The sequence below is a fragment of the Cololabis saira genome, chromosome 7, assembly GCF_033807715.1.
Source record: "Cololabis saira isolate AMF1-May2022 chromosome 7, fColSai1.1, whole genome shotgun sequence".
NCBI classification, from domain to species: Eukaryota; Metazoa; Chordata; class Actinopteri; order Beloniformes; family Belonidae; genus Cololabis; species Cololabis saira.
In genome coordinates this window covers 46,862,702-46,888,962 of record NC_084593.1, presented here as the reverse complement: position 1 = coordinate 46,888,962, position 26,261 = coordinate 46,862,702, and the positions used below count along the sequence as shown (strand labels likewise).

At 44.9% G+C, this 26,261-nt stretch overlaps 2 protein-coding genes across 3 annotated transcripts in view; both read left to right on the top strand.

Annotated features, from left to right (window-relative positions):
• fbxo38 (F-box protein 38) overlaps window positions 1-11,930 on the top strand; it is a 32,805-nt gene extending 20,875 nt beyond the window's left edge. The window contains exons 12-21 of one of the 2 annotated variants that reach the window (XM_061725979.1): window positions 816-977; window positions 1,578-1,727; window positions 2,488-3,021; window positions 6,695-6,795; window positions 6,874-6,976; window positions 7,058-7,224; window positions 8,451-8,596; window positions 9,468-9,571; window positions 10,794-10,907; window positions 11,000-11,929. In XM_061725979.1, coding sequence (XP_061581963.1) covers window positions 816-977; window positions 1,578-1,727; window positions 2,488-3,021; window positions 6,695-6,795; window positions 6,874-6,976; window positions 7,058-7,224; window positions 8,451-8,596; window positions 9,468-9,571; window positions 10,794-10,907; window positions 11,000-11,178 — 1,760 coding nt within the window. In that variant the 3' untranslated portion in view covers window positions 11,179-11,929. Of the gene's footprint in view, window positions 1-815; window positions 978-1,577; window positions 1,728-2,487; window positions 3,022-6,694; window positions 6,796-6,873; window positions 6,977-7,057; window positions 7,225-8,450; window positions 8,597-9,467; window positions 9,572-10,793; window positions 10,908-10,999 lie in introns of both variants that reach the window. The other variant, XM_061725980.1, reaches the window with a different exon arrangement.
• An 8,570-nt stretch (window positions 11,931-20,500) lies between these two features.
• LOC133447416 (uncharacterized) lies at window positions 20,501-21,025 on the top strand. The gene has a single exon (XM_061726088.1). The coding sequence runs from the start codon at window positions 20,501-20,503 to the stop codon at window positions 21,023-21,025; it is 525 nt and encodes a 174-aa protein (XP_061582072.1).
• The last annotated feature ends 5,236 nt before the right edge of the window (window positions 21,026-26,261 follow it).

Below are 26,261 nucleotides of genomic sequence, written 5' to 3'. Positions count from 1 at the left end.
AGCTCTGGGGCTGGTGTACAGTCTTGACCAGGGGTCGGCAACCCCTGGTCTTTAGCGCCGCCCTAGTGGCTCCCTGGAGCTTTTTCAGAAATGTTTGACCTTTTTTTTTTAATTTTTTTTTCTATTTTTTCCTTTTCTCTTTCTTTTTCTTTTTTTTTCTTTTTTTCTTCCTTTTTCCTTTTTTAATCTCGACATTTCAACTTTTCTCGACATTTCGACTTTTTTCTCGATTGTACTTCAACATCAATCTCTACATTTCGACTTTTTTCTCCACATTTCGACTTTTTTCTCGATTTGTACTTCAACATTAACCTCGACATTTCGACTTTTTCCTCAACATTTCGACTTTTTTCTCAACATTTCGACTTTTTCCTCAACATTTCGACTTTTTTCTCAACATTTCGCCATTTGTCTTCATTCTAAGGTTTATACAAGACTTTTCATTTTTTACGGCTCCAGACATATTTGTTTTTTGTGTTTTTGGTCCAATACGGCTCTTTCAGCATTTTGGGTTGCCGACCCCTGGTCTTGACCAACTATATAAAATGTGGAGCCAACTTAAATGTGTGCAGTGTGAGAGAACGCCTGCCCAGGCTCAGTCAAATGTATCTAGAGTCAAACGTGTCTCCAGTGCAGCATGCTTGCCAGCGCCCCCTCGTTAGTGACATTTAAAAGGAACTTCAGACCTAAAAAAGCTTATTTTGGATGCAACCATACATTTCTTCTTTCTGTGTTCAATGAAAAGCACTGGTGTACAAGTATGTAAGCATTTGATGTTATTTCTGGGATTGGTTTTAAAGAATGTGTTTTTCCAGAAACTGTGGACCTCAGTGGGATGGAGGATAAGGAGAAAGAGCAGGCCTCCTCCTCCGAGCCTCGTATGGATCTGAATGAAGGGGTGGAGGTTTGTGGAGCTGCCGCGGCCGGGCCCAGTTGCCTGGGGGGAACACCACGACCTCCTGACGATGAACGAGCAGGTTGGGACCCGTTTCACTAGTTCTACTGGAGCAGGGGTCAGCAGCCCAACATGTTGAAAAACACAAAAAACAAATATGTCTGGAGCCGCAAAAAAAGGAAAGTCTTGTATGTATAAGCCTTAGAATGAAGGCAAATGGCGAAAGGCGAAATGTCGAGAAAAAAGTCGAAATATCGAGATTAATGTTGAAGTACAAACGAGAACAAAGTCGAAATGTCAAGATTAACGCTGAAGTACAATCTCGAGAAAAAAGTCGAAATTGTCGAGAAAGTCAAAATTTTGAGACAAAAGTCAAAATGTCGAGATTAATGTTGAAGTACAATCTCGAGAAAAAATCGAAATGTTGAGAAAAAATTTGAAATGTTGAGATAAAAAGGAAAGGAAAAAGCAAGGGGGAAAAAGAGGGAAAAAAAGGAAAAAAAAGAAAGGGAAAAAAGGAAAAAAAAGGTCAAACATTTCTGAAAAAGCTCCAGGAGCCACTAGGCGGCCCTAAAGAGCCTCATGTGGCTCTAGGGCCGCGGGTTGCCGACCCCTGACCTAGTCCTACCGGAGGGACTTCAACAGTTCCTTCATGACCTTCTTAAACCTCTTCCCCCCGAAGGGCCCAGCGGTTTGAGGCAGCAGTCCCGAGCAGCCGCTCCTCTCAAACCAGCGCTGGTGGTGTCGGACTCTGACAGCGAGGAAGACGAGGGGCTGGTCTCAAGGCTGTTGCCACCTTCCTGTTTGCAGCAGACAACATCCTGTACAAAAGGTGAGAGGGAACCATGTCAGAAACCACCCTGAAGTGTGACTGTTGGAGTTGGAGGTCGATGTTCCTCCCTGAACCTTCTAGTGCCACAGGAAGAATCCCAGCTTAATGTTTTGATTGACTACGTTGACATGCAGGCAAAATTGGGGTTATTGCTAATATTCCGGTTACTGAAACATTCAGAATATTCCGTTTCGTGGTAATTAATCATTCGGGATATTTCGATCAAACCAGCGACGCACGGAGAACGTCATGACGCAATTCCCGTCATTTCTGCTTCTTCTTCCTGTATCCAAATTCAAAACAAATGCTGCTTCACGCAACTTTTCTCTCACCTTCTTGTAAATCTTCTATCCCGGTACTTTCTACCGTCTACAAATGCAGAAATGTTCATATCCTTCATTACATTTATGAAGTGATTAGTCTCCTCCTGGTCTTGTGTTTCTCCGTGTTTAGAAGAACTTCCTGGACTCAAAAGACCAGGATTCCTTGTGAACAGAGCATGTGCAGAAAACAAATTCCTGTTCCGTTTGATATTCCGTTTGGCGTTTACATGACCCAATATTGGGGTTTTAAAAGGAGTAACCCAGGGCTCATTTGATCAATATGAGCAAATTTCTGGTTATTCAAAGGGGTAATTGGTCGTGCAAATTCGGGTTATTGCCAATATTGGGGTTTTAAAAGGGTCATTGATGCATGTAAACGCAGTCATGTTCATATCACACGTCCACATCTCCAGTGCTTCCCGTGTGTGTTTCTCCAGGTAAAGGGAAGTGTCCTCTACGACGATCCAACAAAGCGGCATCTCCGTGCGTGGTCTCGGACCAGCTGAAGGCTCCGGCGCCGCAGCGCACCTGTGAGAAGAGCTGCCAGGTGAGCAGCGAGCAGATCAAGGCTGACATGAAGGCCGCGGCTGAGAACAGGACTGAAAACACAGCAGAGCCAGAACCGGGGCTGGAGGGCAGCACGGGAACCTCCAGGACCAGAACCAGGCCGGCTGCCGGCTCCGTGAGCAGCATCACCCCGGCCCAGAAGGAGGGAAACCCCTCCAGGAGCAGCAGGACTGGGGACAGGTGGAGCGGGGGGGCCATGGGCCGACAGATAGAGGGAGGACTGGAGGCTCCCTGTGGTTCTGCTGTGCCCCTGCTGAGGGAGGAACACCCAGAACCCCCGTCTGGACCCGGCTCTGGGAGCAGATTAGCTTCACACAGTCCCAGCGGCCAGGGCTTCGTTCCACGACGGCCCCTGACCCGGTCCTGCACTCGGTTCTCATCAGTTCCCCTGCTACCAGAGACAGGTAAATTGGACGTTATGTCTGCGTCTGTGGTAGAAACATGTTGAGAGGTATTTGTCCCTGTGAGCTGAACGCAGAGCCAGACGCAGCGCTAACGGTACATGTGAAGGCACAGACCTCGCTACTCTGACCTCTGGCTGCCAGAACTGCTGGATATACACCGGGTCACTGCAGCGTGCAGCATTGTTTTTTTTTTAATTTATTTTATTCATATGCACAATGATAAAACGGTAATTATATTAACAATACAAGGACAAATAATTGTGCAGGAGAGGAAAAGAAGCCCAAAGGGCTTATAAAAAATCCTCCCCCTCAATACAAAATCACAAAAACAAATCAATCAATAGAAAAAGAAAGGAAAAAAGAAAAGGTAAAAGAAACAAAGAAAAACACAATAAACACACAAACAAAAAATATCCATAAAATGGCAATTTCATTTCAATTAGAATAGAATATTAATTTAGCCTGGATAAGAGATTCCCCACCAAGCTGGTCCTAAACATTTTTAAGGATGATGCAAACTTAAGAGACCGATCTAAAGAGTTCCAGAGTTGAGGGCCATGACATTTAATAAAGGATTTGTGACTGGAGGTAAAAGACAAAGAGGGAAATGAAAGTTCTTCCACCTGTAACTGAATAAGAGTGAATATCTGATGATAACAGAAAAAAATGATGAAAAGTGCCTGGAATGTCTTGTTTGGAATGAATGAACTTAAACATAAACAGGCATGTTTGAAACATATTAATAGAAAAAATTGATAATAATTTAAATTAGCTAAATAAATAAGGCTGCAGAAGGTGCTTGATGAGTAGAATATGAAATCATTCTCAAAAATCTTTTCTGAATTAAAAATAATTGATTAAGGTAGGAAGAATAAGAAGCGCCCCAAACAATGTTGCAATATGTGAAGTATGGATAAATTAGACTATAATATAATATCATGACAGGTTCTGGAAGCAGTTACTGTGAGAGGACTGGACCTGGTTCCAAGATTGATCTGATACGGTCCAGTGTTGTGCTGCTTCTGGTTCCGTTTCTGGTGGGGGGTTTGAACCTGGATGGTGGTTAGGCTTGGGCGGTATTACGGTAATACGGTATGCTGTCGGTGTCTAAAAATAGCAGCGGTATCATTTTCAATACCGTCGTGAAAAAATGCAATGGACTAAAAATGCAATAAGAGTAAAAATAAAAGTCATTTAATGCCTAAAACTGATTCTAAGTTCAGTAGCACTTATGTGTGGTTGAATTTTCAGTTTTACTTAAATAGTTTAAATGTTTTAGCCTACATTTTGAGACTTTCCATAAAGTTTATGAACGTGATGTCATTACGTGGCGCACTGGGAGAGAGAGGGGGAGAAAGATGGCAGGCCGCGCACCGACTGATTGGTATCAAAAAAGAAAACGACCTCGAACTAACAAAGTCAATAAAAACTGCAATTCTAAAAAAGCTAGAGGCCAAGTATGAATCTGATTCAGTGCGCAAATTAATGCGCACTTGATAACGCACTGGCTGAAATCAAGGCTGAATTCCAGGCTGAGATCGTGAGCTTAGAGGGGCGACACCAGCAGCAGTGGAATCAGAATCCAAGAGACAGAGACACAACCCCAACCCCCACGAAAAAACAGAGGCACAGCCCCAACCCCCACGAAAAAACAGAGGCACAACCCCAACCCCCACGAAAAAACAGACACAACCCCAACCCCCACGAAGAAACAGAGGCACAGCCCCAACCCCCACGAAAAAACAGAGGCACAACCCCAACCCCCACGAAAAAACAGAGACACAACCCCAACCCCCACGAAAAAACAGAGACACAACCCCAACCCCCACGAAAAAACAGAGGCACAACCCCAACCCCCACGAAAAAACAGACACAACCCCAACCCCCACGAAAAAACAGAGGCACAACCCCAACCCCCACGAAAAAACAGAGACACAACCCCAACCCCCACGAAAAAACAGAGGCACAACCCCAACCCCCACGAAAAAACAGAGACACAACCCCAACCCCCACGAAAAAACAGAGGCACAACCCCAACCCCCACGAAAAAACAGACACAACCCCAACCCCCACGAAGAAACAGAGGCACAACCCCAACCCCCACGAAAAAACAGAGGCACAACCCCAACCCCCACGAAGAAACAGAGGCACAACCCCAACCCCCACGAAAAAACAGAGGCACAACCCCAACCCCCACGAAAAAACAGACACAACCCCAAGCCCCACGAAGAAACAGACACAACCCCAACCCCCACGAAGAAACAGACACAACCCCAACCCCCACGAAGAAACAGACACACAACCCCAACCCCCACGAAAAAACAGAGACACAACCCCAACCCCCACGAAAAAACAGAGACACAACCCCAACCCCCACGAAGAAACAGAGGCACAACCCCAACCCCCACGAAAAAACAGAGGCACAACCCCAACCCCCACGAAGAAACAGAGGCACAACCCCAACCCCCACGAAAAAACAGAGGCACAACCCCAACCCCCACGAAGAAACAGAGGCACAACCCCAACCCCCACGAAAAAACAGAGGCACAACCCCAACCCCCACGAAAAAACAGACACAACCCCAAGCCCCACGAAGAAACAGACACAACCCCAAGCCCCACGAAGAAACAGACACAACCCCAACCCCCACGAAAAAACCGAGACACAACCCCAACCCCCACGAAGAAACAGAGGCACAACCCCAACCCCCACGAAGAAACAGAGGCACAACCCCAACCCCCACGAAGAAACAGAGGCACAACCCCAACCCCCACGAAGAAACAGAGGCACAACCCCAACCCCCACGAAGAAACGGAGGCACCACCCCAACCCCCACGAAAAAACGGAGACACCACCCCAACCCCCACGAAAAAACGGAGACGCCACCCCAACCCCCACGAAAAAACAGAGGCACAACCCCAACCCCCACGAAGAAACAGAGACGCCACCCCAACCCCCACGAAAAAACAGAGACGCCACCCCAACCCCCACGAAAAAACAGAGACGCCACCCCAACCCCCACGAAAAAACAGAGACGCCACCCCAACCCCCACGAAAAAACAGAGACGCCACCCCAACCCCCACGAAAAAACAGAGACGCCACCCCAACCCCCACGAAAAAACAGAGACGCCACCCCAACCCCCACGAAGAAACATGTCTCTGGGAATAAACCTCGTGCAAAAACCACCCGCGGCAGCGGCAGGTGTACTTTTAAACGGTCTATACTAGGAGTAAACCCTCATTTAAGGTTCTGCGTTACACCAACGCAGAGCCTACGCCGTAGTGTACGCCGTCAATTTAACGCGGAACCATAAATCAGGCTTTACGGTAATGTGAAGTGCGCCTGCCAAATCCTGTCAGCGCCCACATGATCTTAATTGATTTGTGCGCGACTGTTGTATTTGCACTTTTTTTCTAAGCTGCATTTGTTGTTAATATTAAGCATGTTATGTTGTTATTGTTCAGTAATAGTGTTTGGTATTCAGTTTCTGAATGGTGAAGGCTCAAGCCAACAGTTTGGTAATACCACATCATTATTAATGAGTCACGGTAATACCGTATACTGGGGTAGAATGTGGAGGAAGTTTGACTGTATCAAAGTTACCGCCCAAGCCTAGTGGTGGTGGTGGACAGGGATGTGTGCCAGTCATGTTTGCTGTTCTCTCTGTGCAGATCTTTCCAGAACCAGACCTCCCGTCACCGTCAAGAGGAAACGAATGAGTGACAAGTCGACCAGCACGTCAGACCCGGTCACGGAGGACGACCACGTGCAGGTGACACCCCGCCCTGCTCAACGAACCAATCACAGCAACGCTGCCTCTGCTAAGCTCTCTCTTTACTTCTGCTTACAGGTTCTGGTTCTGAAGAGTAAAAACCTGGTGGGCATCACTCTGACCAACTGTGGGATCACTGACCTGGTTCTCAAGGACTGTCCCAAGATGATGTTCATTCACGGTCAGCTTCAGCTTCACACCATGTTCACTTTTCCTGTCCCTTCTGTTCTTCATCTCTGTGTGGTTTTGTCCTGTCCTGCAGCGACCCGGTGTCGGGTCCTGAAGCACCAGCAGATCGATAAGGCCCCCATCGTGAACAGATTCGACTACGCTCAGTGTAAGAAGCTGGACATGGAGCAGGTCCTGGACCAGATTCTGAGGATGCCTCCTGAGAGGAACCGCATCATCTACATGAGGCCCATGCACCAGGTTGGTCTCTGTCAGGATTAAACTACCTACACCACTGTAATATTATTTGGTGTAATACGTATCCCAGTCATCTAAAAAAATTAGAAGTTTTACAGAAAAAAATGATGCGTGCCATCTCCTGGACTGAATTAAATTCACCTGCTCCCACCTGTTTGCCCACTATGGTATTCTTCGCCTTAAAGAATATAACTACTCCCATAATGCGGGATTCAGGTTTGAATCCCAGATTAACTAAACTCATCCCAATCTCCGTTGTTCCCCAGCACTCCCGTAATACGAGACATAAACACCTTATTATAGGGCAGTGTTTCTCAACCCTGGTCCTCGAGGCACCCCTGTCCTGCATGTTTTAGATGCTACCCTGCTTCAGAACACCGTGATTAAAGTGCCTGTGTCATCAACAGAGCTGGACCAGAGCCAGACCAGGATTGAGAAACACTGGTATAGGGAAACAACGTAAACTTGTGGGAACAAGTACGAGTGTTGTGTGTCAGGGAAACAGATCTGGAACGAGTTGAATGATGAGCTTAAAAAGTCACCATATTCAAACGGCAGTTAAAGAATCAATTGTTAAGCTCATATATATATATATATATATATATATATATATATATATATATATATATATATATATATATATATATATATATATATATGTGTGTGTGTGTGTGTGTGTTTCATATTAACCCTTGTACTGTCTTTGGGTAAAAATTACCTAATTCTTCTGTTCCTTCTTTCCTCCTGCTCTCTCCTTCCTTCCCCCTTCCTCTTTTCTCCCTTCCTTCCTTCTTTCCTTGTTTTCTCCCTCCCTTCCTTCTTTCCTGCCTTCCTTCTTTTCTTCCTTCCTGCCTTCCTTCATTTCACCCTTCCTTCCATCCTTCTTCCTCCCTTCCTTCTTTCTTTTCTTCCTTCCTTCCTTCCTTACTTCCTTCTTTCCTCCCTTCTTCCCTTCCTCCTTCCTTGACCTGAAGACAGCACAAGGGTTAAGTGTTTATAATGTGGTATGTTTTAATGTAAGTGGTAGTTTATTCTAAGTGTGTATTAAGTGCATGTATGTATTCCTGTCTACTGTATATGTTCATTGGCTCCTACCATAAGCTTTATATTCTCCAGGAGACCAATTCACGTGTGTGTGTGAATAAATAAATCAAATGAAATGCAAGCACGTGAGCGCAGCCGTCCAGGTGCTGCTCTGAAAGCTCCGTCTCTCTCCGTCCTCTCCACAGATCGACTCGGTGGCGTTGGAGCGCCAGCTCTTCCAGGGACCGTACCCGTATCACATCGCCATCGTGCACGAGTTCAGCAACCCTCCAAATATACGCAACAAGGTTCGCATTCGCAGCTGGATGGACACGGTGGCCAACATCAGCCAGTAAGTGGCTCCGCTGTTCCAGCAGAGGCAAGAGTCTGCACTGCAAAAACTCCAAATCTTACCAGGAATATTGGTCCTATTTCTAGTTAAAATGTCTAATTTTTAGTCAAAAAATCCCATTACACTTAAAACAAGACTCATCTCTGGAAAAAACAACAATTTTCAAGTTTCAAGTAGATTTTCCACTTAAAATAAGTAGAAAAGTCTGCCAGTGGAACAAGATTTTTTTTTGCTTTTAATGAGAAGATAAATCAGATTTTTCTACCTATTTCAAGTAAACATTTACTTGAAACAGGTGAAAATTGTCAAATAACAAGTGATCTTTCTGGTAAGGACTCTTGTTTTAAGTGTAATGAGATTTTTTTTACTAAAAATGAGACATTTTAACTAGAAATAAGACAAATATTCCTGGTAAGATTTTGAGTTTTTGCAGTGTGACTTATTGGTGATTTTAGAGTTCACTTTCAAAATAATATATTATATTTTCTTATCATGAAAGTATCAGATGATCAAAGATGGCGACCAGATCAATGGTGATTAGATCACGATTAGATCAGATTGTGTCTGAGTTAATCTTGAGTAAACATCATGACAGTGTTGCATGTTGATTTTGAGTTTCCTGACCTGATGGTTGAGTGTATCATTCATCATATCGCAATATGTCCTGAAAGTGCAGAGGGTGAAGTTCCTGTGGGCTAGACTGTCAAAACAAAAGCCCTGAAATGTTCAATAATGTGTAAAAGGTTTTTTTAGAAGTCGTCCTGTGTGAACGTGTTGTTTTCTTGTTCGTGTTGAGCCGTGAGTTCAGATTCCAGTCAGAGTGGATGAGCCAGAGCTGAGAACTGATGTGTCTCTGTGTTCGTCTCCTCAGGGAGCTGATCAAGTACGAGTTCTTCCCAGAAGCCACGAGGACAGAGGAGGATTTAAAGAAGTATCCCAGCTACCCCTGGGGGCGGGACATCTACACGCTGGAGGGTAACACATGATGTCACCTTTATCACATTAACTAACCTTCCCCAACGTTAAACCCCAGCATTATACCTGGATATTATACCTCACATTAATTCAATTTTATTTGTATAGCATCTAATACAACAAAGTTGTCTCTAGACGCTTTCCAGAGATCCAGAACATGAACATGAACATAAACCCCCGAGCAATTATTACATAAACAATGGCAGGTAAAAACTCCCCTAGTGGGAGAAAAGCCTTAAGCCAAACAGTGGCAAGGAAAAACTCCCCTTTAGGAGGAAGAAACCTGGACCAGGACCTGGATCATAAGGGGGTAGAAACCTGGACCAGGACCTGGATCATAAGGGGGTAGAAACCTGGACCAGGACCTGGATCATAAGGGGGGACCCTCCTACCGAAGGCCAGACTGGGGGGTCGGGGACATCAACAGCACAGCAGGCAGGTGGAAGCAGCAACGGGATGACCGGGGGTGGGGACCACAGAAGCTCCGGCCCAATCATCAAGTCCCAGGTTAGGTGCAGGGTCGGGGAAAGGTTGAGAAGGGGCAGGGCCAGGGAGAGGAGTCTTGAGGGACAAATCTTTCCCCCGCCTGACCGGGCCGTTACCCTGCCCCTCTCACTCCCACGCTGCAGGATCCGGTGTTGTGCATTCAGAGATGCTCTTCACCACCAGCAGAGGATGCTGCACCATGGACAAAAGAGAGGAAAAAAAACGGGGGCCAGCAGAAGAAACTACAGTTATACCTGGATGTTTTACCCCAACATTCTACCTGGATGTTATTTCCCAGCATTTTACCCCAACATTGTACTTAACATTGTACTTAACCTCCCGCCCCAGCGTCGCACGTTAACAGCTGTTCCCAACATTGAGCCTTGTCGCTTCATTGTAAATACAGCTTTATCTTGGCTTTAAAAGAGTATTTAACACCTCTGCATGAAAACATTTGAACCACTAGGTGATTAAAACATCTGAGTAAGACTGAATATACCTGGTTATTCTGGTTAAAGCAGAACACTCATCAAGGGCTGATGGTTGTGTGAATCATGTCCAACCCTTTAGTTGCTGGTGTTGTTGCTGGTGTTGTTGCTGGTGTTGTTGCTGGTGTTGTTGCTGGTGTTGTTGCTGGTGTAGTTGACGGTGTTGTTGCTGGTGTTGTTGACGGTGTTGTTGCTGGTGTTGTTGACGGTGTTGTTGCTGGTGTTGTTGACGGTGTTGTTGTGTCCAGGGGTGGTGGACGGCGCCCCCTACAGCATGGTGACGGACTTCCCCTGGCTCAGGACGCTGAGAGCAGCCGAGCCCAACAGCTACGCCCGCTGTGACTTTGAGGACGATGAGAGCAGTGAGTACATCCATAAACCCCTCACACCGGTGTCTAGATGTGATGTGACGATGGTAACACCTGCAGCTGTCTCTGTCTCTGTGCCCGCCCAGCCACCATCTACGCCCCCCGCCGGAAGGGCCAGCTGTCTGCAGACATCTGCATGGAGACCATCGGGGAGGAGATCTCCGAGTACCGGCAGAGCAAACGAGGAGTGTTCCAGAGAGTGGCCGTCCTCTTCCTGCACCACTGTGACACGCCGGGGGAGCCGGTGGACGACGACTACATCTGACCCCGTCCAGCATCAGGACACGCTTGGTCAGCTCGCTCAAACAGGGACGTTGAACCTCCAGAACTCACTCTGGCCCCAACAGAACTCCTCCCAACCCCAACAGAACCTCCAACAGGATCCTGGAACGCTGCAGTGATGTCCAGGAGCAGAGCTGCTTTCTCCTTCTCAATCCTCTCAGGAGATTCCTGGTCCATGTGTGGGCGACGGCCGGCATGGACAGAGCTGGAGAGACTTGTGTGGACGGTTCAACGATGAAGGTCCAGCTTCCTCAACATTCCTGACTGAGTCTGAAGAGGATCTGCTGCAGGAACACGGACCTGGGGGGAAGTGTGAACTTTTTCACAGTAGATTTTGGCTGTGATACAGCTGTGATGTGTGTGTGTGTGTGTGTGTGTGTGTGTGTGTGTGTGTGTGTGTGTGTGTGTGTGTGTGTGTGTGTGTGTGTGTGTGTGTGTGTGTGTGTGTGTGTGTGTGTGTGTGTGTGTGTGTGTGTGTGTGTGTGTGTGTGTGTGTGCAGTTGTACAGAGGTTACAGATGTTTCCAGGTGTTTATGTGAAAGAAGGAAGCTGTTTCACAACCTGAAAGTAAAATGATGAAAAAATAAACTTGCGTTTTCTCCCTGGATTCAAATAAGCCGCGAAGTTAGTTAGTTTAAGAGCTCAGCGCTCAAGCTGAGGCTTCGTTTGAATTATCACACCATAGTTGGGGGTGAAATCATTAGACGGCTGAATCTGAGAAAAATAAAGATTTGTTGACCTCAAAAGCTCTTAAATGGTAAGTAAAAGATTTATCTTCCAGACACATTACACTAAGATGTCATAAAGCAGCATATACAGGACTGTCTCAGAAAATTAGAATATTGTGACAAAGTTCTTTATTTTCTGTAATGCAATTTTAAAAAAAAATAAATAAAAAAAAAAAAATAAAATGTCATACATTCTGGATTCATTACAAATCAACTGAAATATTGCAAGCCTTTTATTATTTTAATATTGCTGATTATGGTTTACAGTTTAAGATTAAGATTCCCAGAATATTCTAATTTTTTGAGAAAGGATATTTGATTTTTCTTAAGCTGTAAACCATGATCAGCAATATTAAAATAATAAAAGGCTTGCAATATTTCAGTTGATTTGTAATGAATCCAGAATGTATGACATTTTTGTTTTTGTAATTGCATTACAGAAAATCACAATATTCTAATTTTCTGAGACAGTCCTGTTCCTGTACATAATCAGACCCAAACACTGAGGACTGACCATACAGGAAGTCCAGAACAAGCGGGCGGCGCTGTGACGTCCGGAGGAACGGAGGCTCTGCTGAGCCGAGCAGCAGCTCCGCTGGCCTGGCCTTTACCTCTACATGCTACAACTATCAGAACCTTTCTGACAACTGTTCTCCATCACAATCAGAACACTGTGGTACAGGAGGAAGGTTCCTATGATACGTCTGCATTTTACCTGAGAGAAGAGCAATAATAATGTTGAATAGAACCAGTACTCGAGTTGTAAAAAGAAATCAGGGGGGATGGTGGATTTTATCATATGGGGACAGATAATTTGTGCTGATTACAAATAATATAATATATTACAAATAATAGCAGTGACCAAAACACCTGCAGAAATACTGCAGGAATGACATAGCAGCAGTTAAATGCAGCCTTCTGTAAGCTTTAAATATCCACTGGATTGGCAAAGCAAGACCTGCATTTATCATGTGGAAAAACATCTGAACATCTAAAGGCTGAATTCTGGTTCTGCGTTAAACCTACGCCGTAGGGTACGTGGCTACGCGGGAGTCTCTCCGTAGCTACGCCGTAGCCTGACCTGCACCTCCCAAAAAATGGAACTACGACCCAACGCAGACCGAGAGGGCTGTGATTGGTTCGCTTGGTAGCAACGCATTTCCGGTTCTGGTTCTCTCTCGGTCGCCGGGGGAGATTCACAAGGAGTGGACAGCTGCTGGAGTCAGTGCTTCAAGATCCACCACCAAGAGACGCTTGAAAGACGTGGCTTTCAACCTCGTGTCAAGCCACTGTTGACCAAGAAACAGCGCAAAAAGCGTCTCACCTGGGCTAAGGGAAAAACAGAGCTGGACTGCTGCTGAGTGGTCCAAAGTCATGTTTTCTGACGAAAGCAAATTTAGCATTTCCTTTGGAAATGGAGGTCCCAGAGTCTGGAGGAGGACAGGAGAGGCACAGGATCCACGTTGCCTGAAGTCTAGTGTAAAGTTTCCACCATCAGTGATGGTTTGGGGTGCCATGTCATCTGCTGGTGTCGGTCCACTCTGTTTCCTGAGATCCAGGGTCAACGCAGCAGTCTACCAGCAAGTTTTAGAGCACTTCATGCTTCCTGCTGCTGACCTGCTCTATGGAGATGGAGATTTCAAGTTCCAACAGGACGTGGCGCCTGCACACAGCGCAAAATCTACCCGTGCCTGGTTTACGGACCATGGTATTTCTGTTCTAAATTGGCCAGCCAACTCCCCTGACCTAAGCCCCATAGAAAATCTGTGGGGTATTGTGAAAAGGAAGATGCAGAATGCCAGACCCAAAAACGCAGAAGAGTTGAAGGCCACTATCAGAGCAACCTGGGCTCTCATAACACCTGAGCAGTGCCAGAAACTCATCGACTCCACGCCACGCCGCATTAATGCAGTAATCGAGGCAAAAGGAGCTCCAACCAAGTATTGAGTATTGTACATGCTCATATTTTTCATTTCATACTTTTCAGTTGGCCAACATTTCTAAAAATCCCTTTTTTGTATTTGCCTTAAGTAATATTCTAATTTTGTGACACACAGAATTTTGGATTTTCATTTGTTGCCACTTCTAATCATCAAAATTAAATGAAATAAACATTTGAATACATCAGTCTGTGTGCAATGAATACATATAATGTACAAGTTACACCTTTTGACTGCAATTACTGAAATAAATCAAGTTTTTCAAAATATTCGAATTTACTGGCTTTTACCTGTGTATATGTGTGTGTGCCAGACAGCGGGGAGGACTCAGGCTTCACCTCCAGGTAGGGCTTGGGAATTGGGAATTAAAAGTTGAGTTCCGTATTGAACCAATACGGACATATATTAAGCTCTTATTTATTGATGTAATAATATACAGGTGAAGGTCGGAAAATTTGAATATATTGCAAAACGTCATTCGTAATAAATGTAACTAAAGGTGAAACAAATATATTATTTCCCCACTAAATTCAAAGTGAAATATTTCAAACCTTTATTTGTTATGATTTTGGTGATTATGGCTCACAGTTTATGAAAACCCCAAATAAAAAATAAATTGGAGAATATCTTATGAAATCAATAAACAATTCCATCATCATATTATAACAAAGGTTTAACATATCTTGCTTTGCATGTAATAACACTAGGTAATATATTAGTTTCACCTTTTAAGTTGAATTATTAAATAATAATAATAAATTAACCTTTACACCATATTCTAGTTGAATTATTGAAATAAATGAACTTTTACACCATATTCTAGTTGAATTATTGAAATAAATCAACTTTTACACCATATTCTTCACCTGTATGTATATTCTACATCTGGTCTGATGTGGACATACATATATAGCATAATTATAACATAATATAATAGCATAGGAGGCTATTTCAGTTACTATATCGTTGTCTGTCTGTACAGTCCTGCAAGTTCAATGCTATTAAAGCACTTTAAACTTTAAATCAAAGCATTTAGTTTTTTCATATAAAATAAACACATTTCTATGCAAGTTTTGGGGCTTTCTTTGGCTCCTGCGCTGCTGAAATCAGGGCGTCCCTTATTTCTATTTCTGAAGGTGTCAGCCCTACACCCTCAGGATCCAGTATCCAGCATCACAACACAGACTCTGACTTAGAATCACAAGGGAAGAGGAAGAGAGGCCGTCCAGATAAAAGTCTGGAGCAGCAAGATCCGCCCAGGACAAAGTGATGGCGGACTGTCGTGGACGGCCTGGGCTCAGTCATGAGCAATGGGCCTAAGTAAGTACGTATAGTCAACACGGAGCTGCATCTGCCCCCATGTGGTCACAGGTGGTACTGCAGCTTTGAGGGGTTGATGGACTACAGTCTGTTTCCTTTCAGCTGGAAATCCTGGAAATCCTTTCAGCAGATTTCAGAAGTTCAGACTGGAGAACACCTTAAAGCAGCACAATGTAACTTTCAACTTCTAGCTTGTTACTCTGCCGTTTTCTTTTTTTTCGCCTCCTCCAATAAAACTTTTATTTTCTTGGGTTTTTCCGCTGCTTGGGCCATGACACCAGCTTCTGCTGAGCTCTGCGCTCCACGCCCCGCCCAGCTTTGTATCCACTACGAATGGGGAAGGAGGGGGAAGTGACGTATGCCGTAAAGCAGTCAAAGCCGTAAAAATGTGTAGTTTTTTAGTGTGGCAGGGTTCCTACCATGCTCCTCAAAGTTACATAGTCCAGTGAAGGAGATACAGACCCCTCAGACCATGACAGAGGTTCATTAAACCTGTTGGAAGTTGATGTACCATCACAATGATGATGATGAAATATTACATTAAAGGAGCATGAGGCTCCTTTTAAGAAATGAGACTCTCTAGCGCCACCCTTCACCACGACGGTGGTCGGGGGTACTGCAGCCAACAGTGAAGCCGGCACGGGAGAACGGGGAGAACGTGCATGCAGCGTCATGTGACGTCACATCCGCAGGACAGCGCGGGAAATTCGGGGCCAGAATTGCAGCACATTTTGCAGCACACAGCCTGTTCAAGGCAAAGGAGAGATACACTAGAGCAGGGGTGTCGGACTCCAGTCCTGGAGGGCCGGTGTCCCTGCAGGTTTTAGATGTTTCCCTGCTTCATTGCACCATGATACAAGTGACTGTGTCATCAACAGAACTATCCAGACTTTGATGACAAGCTGGTGACGATCATTAATTAGAATCAGGTGTGTTAAAGCAGTGAAACATTTAAAACATGCAGGATATCGGCCCTTCTGGGATTCACTTTGACACCTGTGCACTAGAGGGCTCATTCTTTTTGGTTTGGAACGCTTCATCTGACATTATTACTAGAAAACTTAAAACGTATACAAATTTTTTTCATAAATCCTGCCTCAAGCTCCTTTAAGGTGGAAAAGTTACATAGTGCTGCTTTAAGAACCTGGTGTATGGGGAAAGCAGGCACCAGAGGGCGCCGTCACACTGCACCGAGTCTGACTGAATCAGTCTAAATGTATTTGTGCAACACTTCCTGTCCAGAGTTTCATCCTGTGCAGACTGTCATCCTGCTGCTGGTTCACTCATAAACTACACATTTACGCCAGTTAACCGCTGATGGCTGCATTTGTACTCACCCGTTAAACACAGTCTGTAAATTCATCACATATATTCACATGGGCTGATTTGAAATGAAAATTTGATTTACACAAAAAAAGAATAAAGACTAAATTACTGTGAGCAATCCAGGGCACTATGGAGCTAGAACAGTCTCATAATTCACAAATGCACAGGACAAGTTTTACAAATGCACGGACCGATTTGCAAATACACACACCGTTTCACACGTGCACAGAACAAGTTTTACAAATGCACAGAACGATTTGCAAATACACACACAGTTTCACAAATGCACAGAACAATTCACACGTGCGTAGGACAAGATATACAAATGTATTTTTGATGCACACACAAATATAACCTGATTTACACATGTTTTTTTGTCTGTGAGTTGCGCTGGATTTGTGTGTGAGTTTTGAGACTCCCCTGACGTGACTCGATGCACAAATAGGTTTTTTTTAACACGGAAGGATCTGCAACCAATCAGATTAAAGGGGCGGATACACCTGCTGTTTGAACTGCGTTCACTTAGAAAAGTGATTAATATTTAATATTATTATATTTAATAATATTTATTTAAGTAAAGATAAATAAACAGTTAAAGGAGATAAAATAGAAATAAACAGGATGGAGAGGAGATCACTGCTGCTTTTCTTTGATCCCGGTAAATAAAACAGCGCGATTGGAGATGGTTTGTCGGGCTGTTCAACCAGAGCCGTCGGGAGAGCTCTTAGTCCTGCCGATGCAGCAACTGATGATGAGAAACAGTGGAGATTTTTATATATTTGCTCTGTTTGGTTTCACGAAGTATTACTGTCCCGCTGATTCAGCTCAGAACCAGACAGACGCAGCAGAGAGCTGGCTGCGCTGCCTGACGGGGACGAGCTGCAGCGCCAGGTGGAGCAGCAGCGCATGTCAGGAGATTAATTTACTGAAATATCTGGAGCAAAGTCGGTATCAGTCGACTGATAACCGAAGAACCTCTGTATCCAGCTCAGATGTTTGATGATCGGTGGACTAAACCCCGACCAGCATCATCACGGCTGCATCTTCCCATGATGACTCTGCACCGGGAATGTGTTGATCTGCCACCGCTGTTCTGACACATGTTTGTCTCTGTGTGGTGGCGATGTCACATCATAACATCGTTCTCCTGAAAGACACCTGTAGTTCAAATACAGAAATATCTCCGCTGTTTCTCATCATCAGTTGCTGCATCGGCAGGACTTGGAGCTCTCCAGTCTCCCGACGGCTCTGGTTGAACAGCCCGACAAGCCATCTCTGATCGCGCTGTTTTCTTTACCGAGATCACAAGAAAATCAGAGCAGTGATCTCCTCTTCATCCTTTATTTATCTTTTATCTTCTGTTGCTGTCTTTACTCCACCAACTCCAAATATTAATCACTTTTCTATGTGAACGACGCGAACGCAGTTCAAACAGCAGGTGTATCCGCCCCTTTAATCTGATTGGTTTAGAGTAAATCGTCCCCCACGTAGGTCTGCTCTTATGATTGGCTGGAACAAAGGAAGACATCTGATTGGTTGCAGATCCTTCCGTGTTAAAAAAAACCTATTTGTGCATCGAGTCACGTCAGGGGAGTCTCAAAACTCACACACAAATCCAGCGCAGCTCACAGACAAAAAAACATGTGTAAATCAGGTTATATTTATGTGTGAATCAAAAATACATTTGTATATCTTGTCCTACGCACGTGTGAATTGTTCTGTGCATTTGTGAAACTGTGTGTGTATTTGCAAATCGGTCCGTGCATTTGTAAAACTTGTCCTGTGCACGTGTGAAACGGTGTGTGTATTTGCAAATCGGTCTGTGCATTTGTAAAACTTGTCCTGTGCACGTGTGAAACGGTGTGTGTATTTGCAAATCGGTCTGTGCATTTGTAAAACTTGTCCTGTGCATTTGTGAATTATGAGACTGTTCTAGCTCCATAGGGCACCCCCTCACTTCATCCACCGAGGTGCTGCTGATCATCATCACTGATGAACTGGTGGACTAGCCTGCTGTAGCAGAGCGTTGTTAACTTTCTCATGAGGTGTTGTCCCCGTCTGGTCTGGAGGGTTTCACGGTTATCTCTGTGGTTACACTATTGCTGGCATGGTATGAGGCCAGTTACCTTAGTTACACAGCTTTCTCCACAGTTACCATGGTAACATGGCGTTACCCCAGTGTTGTCGCAGTTACCATGATTCTTATCCTCTTTTCCTTCAGTTGTTCCCTGCAGGGGTCGCCACAGCGAGTCATCCACCTCCAAATAACTCCATCTTCTTCTGCATCTTCTTCTCTCACACCAGACTAACTTCCTCTCCTGGTCACTACTTCTATAAATCTCATGTGTGTCATGATAGTAAACCAGCAGACCCCCATATAGGCAGGGCCGCCGCAAGGGGTGTGCGAACCGTGCAACCGCACGGGGCCTCGCGCCCCAAGGGGCCTCGCGCTATGGGCCGTTTTTTTTTGTTTTTTTTTCAAAATGTATTTTTTTCGTTTTTGTTTTTCGTTTTTTCCCTTATAAATATCAACAGACACGTTCCATTACAGACCTAAATGTGTACTAGTCTGTGCATATCAATAAATATATGTGCAATGATGCGTGTGTCTGTTGTTCCATACCACTGATCAGACCAAGCGCAGACACAAGCTGCTCTGATCCAGACGGTGGAGTTGGAACAAACTGCCACACAATGTCGAGAGAACGAGACAGATTCAGAAAATTTCCATCAGGGGATGAAAAAAGAAAAAAACTAAAGAAAATGGAAGAGTTTAATGCCTCTCTGAAAGGCTCGTTTGATAAATTTGTTACAAAAATCACCGATCCGACCGGGTCTCAAGCAGCCGTGGGGCCCCGCGTTGAGGCCAGCCCAGATGAGGCAGGGGAAGGTATTCAGTATTTTGCTAATTGGAGAGTTAAAATTGCACATATAGACACTCAATCCGACCCGAAAAACCCAAAAATTTCACTCGCGAGGGCCCCCCCCCCCCCGCCATTTCGCACAGGGCCTCGCAAATCTCCCAGGCGGCTCTGCATATAGGAGTAAGGCCCCGTTTACACGGAGCAAAAACGCTGGTATTTTCATGCATTTTGGCCGTTGGTTTACACCAAAACGAAGCTCAAAGTCTCCAAAAACCATCATTTCTGAAAACTCCGGCCAAAGTGGAGATTTGCAAAAACTCCGTCTTCACGTTTGCTTGTAAACAGAGAGAAACGGACATTTAGTCTTCAGAACGTCACATTATGAGACAGAAACGTCACCAGCGTCATGAGTGACACCTGTGGTTACAATTTGTTTGTAACCATCAATATTTTCTTGTATTTGACCTGTTTTATATTCTAAAGTCACACTTAAAAGTAACTCCACTTCTCTGTCTCTCCAAACCAAAGACTCTGGTTCATCTTGGAAGTAACTGGAAGTTACTCGTGTCATTTGTTGATGTTTTTTTCCAGGATTGTGATTGGCTAGCATGACTTTATCTTCTCGTTACACTGCCCCCTGTAGGTTTGGCTGCTCATAGCACCTTAACAGATATTTATGCAGGTTCCTGGAAATTATGGGATTTTGAACACGATCTTGTGGAAATGATGGTATTTTTCAAAACGTAGAGGGAGAAATATCCGTTTTTGTAAATACCCGGCTATGTGTAAACGTGGCCTAAGTGGATATAGAAAATATATTGATGAAAGTTGGAGTAGAAGAGAACTAATTTAGTTCTGTTCTTAGTTCTGTTAGTTCTGCTCTAATAGCCGTTGTAGGCGGTTCCACCACCATGCTGGTGTGTGTGTGTGTGTGTGTGTGTGTGTGTGTGTGTGTGTGTGTGTGTGTGTGTGTGTGTGTGTGTGTGTGTGTGTGTGTGTGTGTGTGTGTGTGTGTGTGTGTGTGTGTGTGTGTGTGTGTGTGTGTGTGTGTGTCCACTCAGCTTCTGAAAACAGTGAATGATTTCCAAACATGTCCTTATAAAGACATTGGAGAGTTTGTAAAATCCATGGACCTCCACACTTCCCACACCTACCCCCCTGGACCTACCAGACCCCCCTGGACCTACCAGACCCCCCTGGACCTACCGGACCTACCAGACCCCCCTGGACCTACCAGACCCCCCTGGACCTGCCAGACCCCCCTGGACCTACCAGACCCCCCTGGACCTACCAGACCCCCCTGGACCTACCAGACCCCCCTGGACCTGCCAGACCCCCAGACCCCCCTGGACCTACCAGACCCCCCTGGACCTGCCAGACCCCCCTGGACCTGCCAGACCACCAGACCCCCCTGGACCTACCAGACCACCAGACCCCCCTGGACCTACCAGACCACCAGACCCCCCTGGACCTACCAGACCCCTCTGGACCTACCAGACCACCAGACCCCCCTGGACCTACCAGACCTCTCTGGACCTACCAGACCACCAGACCCCCCTGGACCTACCAGACCACCAGACCCCCCTGGACCTACCAGACCCCCCTGGACCTACCAGACCCCCTGGACCTACCAGACCACCAGACCCCCCTGAGAGTATTAGAGCACAGTAGATGTGGAGAACTTTCATTACGTTACCGTAGGGTACGGCGTAGCCTACGGCGTAGGGTACGCGCATGGATGTATTATATTAACCTGGATACGGGACAGGAAAATGGCCGCCGTTCATTTCAATGGAAGTTGCTCACCTAGCGCATACGCCGAAAAAGTTCCTGACTTCCGGGTTTACTTCCGCCCATAGAGCATGTGCAGTCGAGTCACCTCCCATGATGCTCTGGGGCCTCCCATCATGCCCCGGGGCAATGAGAACGAGTATTAATATAATATGTATTAATATAATATATTAATTAATGTATATTATTACATATATTATTAATGTATTAATATAATATAATTATATAATATGTATTAATATAATACATCCATAGAGTGCACGGACCCAGCTGTGACGTCACGCCCAGAAAAAAACTTTTCTTTGACTTTTCTGGCCGAAAACATTTTTGACTGTTTAAAGGAGCATGAGGCTCCGTTTAAGAAAGGAGACTCTCTAGCGCCACCCTTCGCCACGACGGCCGTCGGGGGTACTGCAGCCAACAGCGAAGCCGGCACGGGAGAACGGGGAGAACGCGCATGCAGCGTCATGTGACGTCACATCCACAGGAAAGCGCGGGAAATTCGGGCCCAGAATTGCAGCACATTTTGCAGCACACAGCCTGTTCCAGGCAAAGGAGAGATACACTAGAGGGCTCATTCTTTTGGGTTTGGAACGCTTCATCTGACATTATTACTAGAAAACTTAAAACGTATACAAATTTTTTTCATAAATCCTGCCTCAATCCTGCCTCATGCTCCTTTAATAAATTCAGTTTTTAGAGACTTTTACTATAAACTATACTCCACCATCTGACCAATCCATCAATGAGTTTCTTGGAGAAATTAATCTGCCGAAGTTACATCAGGAACAGGTTACGAATTTAGACTCACCGCTCCCAATAGGAGAACTTCATGAAGCTCTCCAACATAGGCCTAATAATAAAGCTCCGGGCCCAGATGGTTTCCCAGCTGAATTTTATAAGGAATTCTGGAGCATATTAGCACCATTTTATAAATGATCCTAAATGTTAGGGAGAATAAAAGCGTATCCTTAAATATGAACTCTGCTAATATTGGTCTTTTATTAAAACCGGACAAAGATCCCTTGCTCCCATCGAGCTACCGCCCAATTTCATTGATAAATGTGGACCTTAAAATAATTAGCAAGGCTCTTACCAAACGTCTGAAAAGAGTCACCCCTTCTATTATACATCCGGATCAAACAGGCTTCATTAAAGGTAGACATTCTTCTACTAATATTCGTAGATTATTAAATTATGGACTATTCGAGTATCAATAAACAGGAAACTACTATTATATCCTTAGACGCTGAAAAAGCATTTGATCGGGTAAAGTGCAAGTTTCTATTGGCAACTTTACATAAACTTGGATTTGGCGAATCTTTCATTGACTGGATGAAAATATTATATAATATTATAAGTTTTAACTTGCAAAGAGGCACTAGACAGGGTTGCCCTCTCTCTCCCTCACTATTTGCAATATTTATTGAACCTTTAGCAGCAGCTATTAGACAAAATCAAAATATTAAAGGTATACAATGCAAAATATTAGAGCACAAAATAAGTCTTTATGCGGATGACGTACTTCTCTTCCTCCAGAATTCACAAACTTCAATATCACAGACAATTGCACTTATAGAGGGATTTTCATCTCTGTCTGACTATTCTATTATTGGTCTAAATCCACAGTTTTGTGTGTTAACTGCAATTTTAGGAATATAGCCAATACTAAATAACAATCAGGGAACATTAGATATTTACGTATAAATATTTCCCCAAGGCTGTCAGAGTTAATAAAATTAAATTATGTTCAGCTTTTAAAGAAAATAGAATATGATCTTTTCAGATGGAGCTCTCTCCCCATTTCACTCATGGGAAGAATTGCCACCATTAAAATTATGGTTTTACCAAAAGTAAATTATTTTTTCTCAATGATACCATTCAAACCCCCTCTTTCCTGGTTTAAATCATTGGACTCATATGTATCAAAATTTCTGTGGAAAAATAAAACACCACGTATTAGTTTAAACACATTGCAAAAATCCAAAGAATGTGGTGGTTTAGCGTTACCTAATTTCCAGTATTACTTCATAGCCAATAAATCACAGTATATTGTAAAATGGTTGAAAAATCATCCTTTAGATAGTCAAGTCAAGCTGCCTTGGTCCTCCGTCACTGGGCGGGGGGCGCATGCCCCTGCGTCTGTGGGGACTCCGTGACCTTTGGGGTGTCCGCCGGGGTGGCCCCGGGGGGGGTGGGGTCGGGTCCGGGGATCGGGCCTCCCCTGCCCGGGGGGTGCACGGGCGGGCGCGGCGGCGGGGTGGAACCATTCTCAGGTGTCTATGTCTTATGTTCAGGGCTGCACATAAGTGGGCCGCCAGAGCGCATGCGCCGTCAAAATCCACAGTGCGCTGTCAATCTTGTGCTGCGAAGCGCTTTTGCGTACCAACAGCTGGGGCTCATATTATTGGTTGTAGCCAGACCAGAATACTAATATTAAAAAATCTATTGGGACAGCTTTTCCCCAGAACTGCCACTCAAAGTTGGTACTGGCCAATCACAGCGCGTCCTTCCTCCCCCTCCATGCTCGTGGCGGCGGTGAGGAAGAGAGGTAAGGATCAGCTTTACTGAACAAACCCCGACACGTCTCGTCAAAATGTCCAAGAAGCAAGCGCCATTAAGTAATTATTTTGGCGTTCCACCACCACCAACTACAAAGAGACGCCAAACTGAACCACTACCCGAATCAAACAGAAAACGTGTGTTCGCCGAGAAGTGGCTGCATGATGTTATGCGGCGACGCGTACCGTACGTTCGCGGTCCCGCGTATCCTACCCCGTAAGCTCTGCGTTGGTGCAACGCGGAACCATAAATCAGCCAGTGTCCGTCACTGCGTGCAGCATTCCTGCAGCAGCAAGACGCTGCTCTCTGATTATGGCTCAAAGTTTATGAAAACCCCAAATAAAAAATACATTACAGAATATTTTATGAAATCAATAAAAAATTCCATCATCAAAATTGTAACAAATAAAGGTTCAACATATCTTGCTTTGCATGTACAGTAAGACTAGGTAATATATTAGTTTCACCTTTTAAGTTATTATTATTGAAATAGATTCACTTTTACACCATATTCTAGTTGAATTATTGAAATAAGTTAACTTTTACACCATATTCTAGTTGAATTATTGAAATAAATTAACTTGTACACCATATTCTAGTTGAATTATTGAAATAAATTAACTTTTACACCATATTCTAGTTGAATTATTGAAATAAGTTAACTTTTACACCATATTCTACACCTTGGCTGATGTGGACATACAGAGCATAGGCGGCTATTTCAGCTGCTATATGGTTGGCTGTCTGTACAGTCATGCAAGTTAGTTTAGAAGTTTTGGGGCTTTTTTTTGGCTCCTGCGCTGCTGAAATCGGGGCTTCCTTTATTTCTATTTCTGAAAGTTGGCAACCCTAGGTGCAAAATATGCCGTGAGCATCCCAATCTGGCCGATAAAAACTGTAACTTTTATACTGACTCTACAGACTAACACGCACCATAATTTGTTAATTCATCTTTATAAGTGAATAAATATCGTTTTGCCTATAACTTATTCCTGCATCCCTCTTTTATCGATCGGGCGAGACGGGTCACCGCGTTTTTGGAGCCCCAAGTCACATATCCAGGGGCTCCTCTGAGCACCAGACCAAAATAATTATGTGCAGCCCTGCTTATGTTGTCAGATTGAATGGAGGAATGCTGGACCATTTCCCCCTCCGCCTGGGGGCTCCGGCGGCGCCGGGGGTGCCAGTGGAGGTATAGTGGGGCCCTGGCCCGGCTCGGAGGGCCGGCCCCCGTCAACTGGAAGGCCGGTGGGGGAGCGTGGGCGTCCTATTGTCAGCACCCTCCATGTTTTTATGGCATTAATCACAAGCACTCAACACCAGGGTCGGGAGGGGGGCCCACATCACCCGCTTTCCCTCGCCGGCCTGGGATAGGTGGGTCGCGATGCCCGGGCCTGGCGGGGCTCGTTGCGCAGCCTGGGGTGCCTTCTGGCGGTGCTGGACCCCCCCGGGGAGGGGGAAACGGTGCGTGACACTAGTCCTGGTTTCATCTCCAGTCCTGGTTTGAGTTAATCTAGTCCTGGTTTCAGGTCTACTAGTCCTGGTTTCAGCTCTACTAGTCCTGGTTTCAGGTTTACTAGTCCTAGTTTCAGGTTTACCAGTACTGGTTTCAGCTCTACTAGTCCTGGTTTCAGGTCTACTAGTCCTGGTTTCATTTCTACTAGTCCTGGTTTCTGTTCTACTAGTCCTGGTTTCAGTTCTACTAGTCCTGGTTTAAGGTCTACTAGTACTGGTTTCAGCTCTAGTCCTGGTTTCAGGTCTACTAGTCCTGGTTTCAGTTACTAGTCCTGGTTTCAGTTAAACTAGTCCTGGTTTCAGGTTTAATAATCCTGGTTTCAGTTCTACTAGTCCTGGTTTCAGGTTTACTAGTACTGGTTTCAGTTAAACTAGTCTTGGTTTCAGGTTTAATAATCCTGGTTTCAGTTCTACTAGTCCTGGTTTCAGTTCTACTAGTCCTGGTTTCAGTTCTACTAGTCCTGGTTTCAGGTTTACTAGTCCTGGTTTCAGGTTTACTAGTCCTGGTTTCAGTTCTACTAGTCCTGGTTTCAGTTCTACTAGTCCTGGTTTCATTTCTACTAGTCCTGGTTTCAGTTCTACTAGTCCTGGTTTCAGGTTTACTAGTCCTGGTTTCAGGTTTACTAGTCCTGGTTTCAGCTCCAGTCCTGGTTTCAGGTCTACTAGTCCTGGTTTCATTTCTACTAGTCCTGGTTTCAGGTTTACTAGTCCTGGTTTCAGCCCTACTAGTCCTGGTTTCAGGTCTACTAGTCCTGGTTTCAGTTCTACTAGTCCTGGTTTCAGCTCTACTAGTCCTGGTTTCAGGTTTACTAGTCCTGGTTTCAGGTTTACTAGTCCTGGTTTCAGCCCTACTAGTCCTGGTTTCAGGTCTACTAGTCCTGGTTTCAGTTCTACTAGTCCTGGTTTCAGCTCTACTAGTCCTGGTTTCAGGTTTACTAGTCCTGGTTTCAGTTCTACTAGTCCTGTTTTCATTTCTACTAGTCCTGGATTCAGGTTTACTAGTCCTGGTTTCAGTTCTAC

Coding starts and splice junctions, on each gene's coding strand:
- LOC133447416 (XM_061726088.1), top strand. CDS start 20,501: ATGGACCTCCACACTTCCCACACCTACCCCCCTGGACCTACCAGACCC.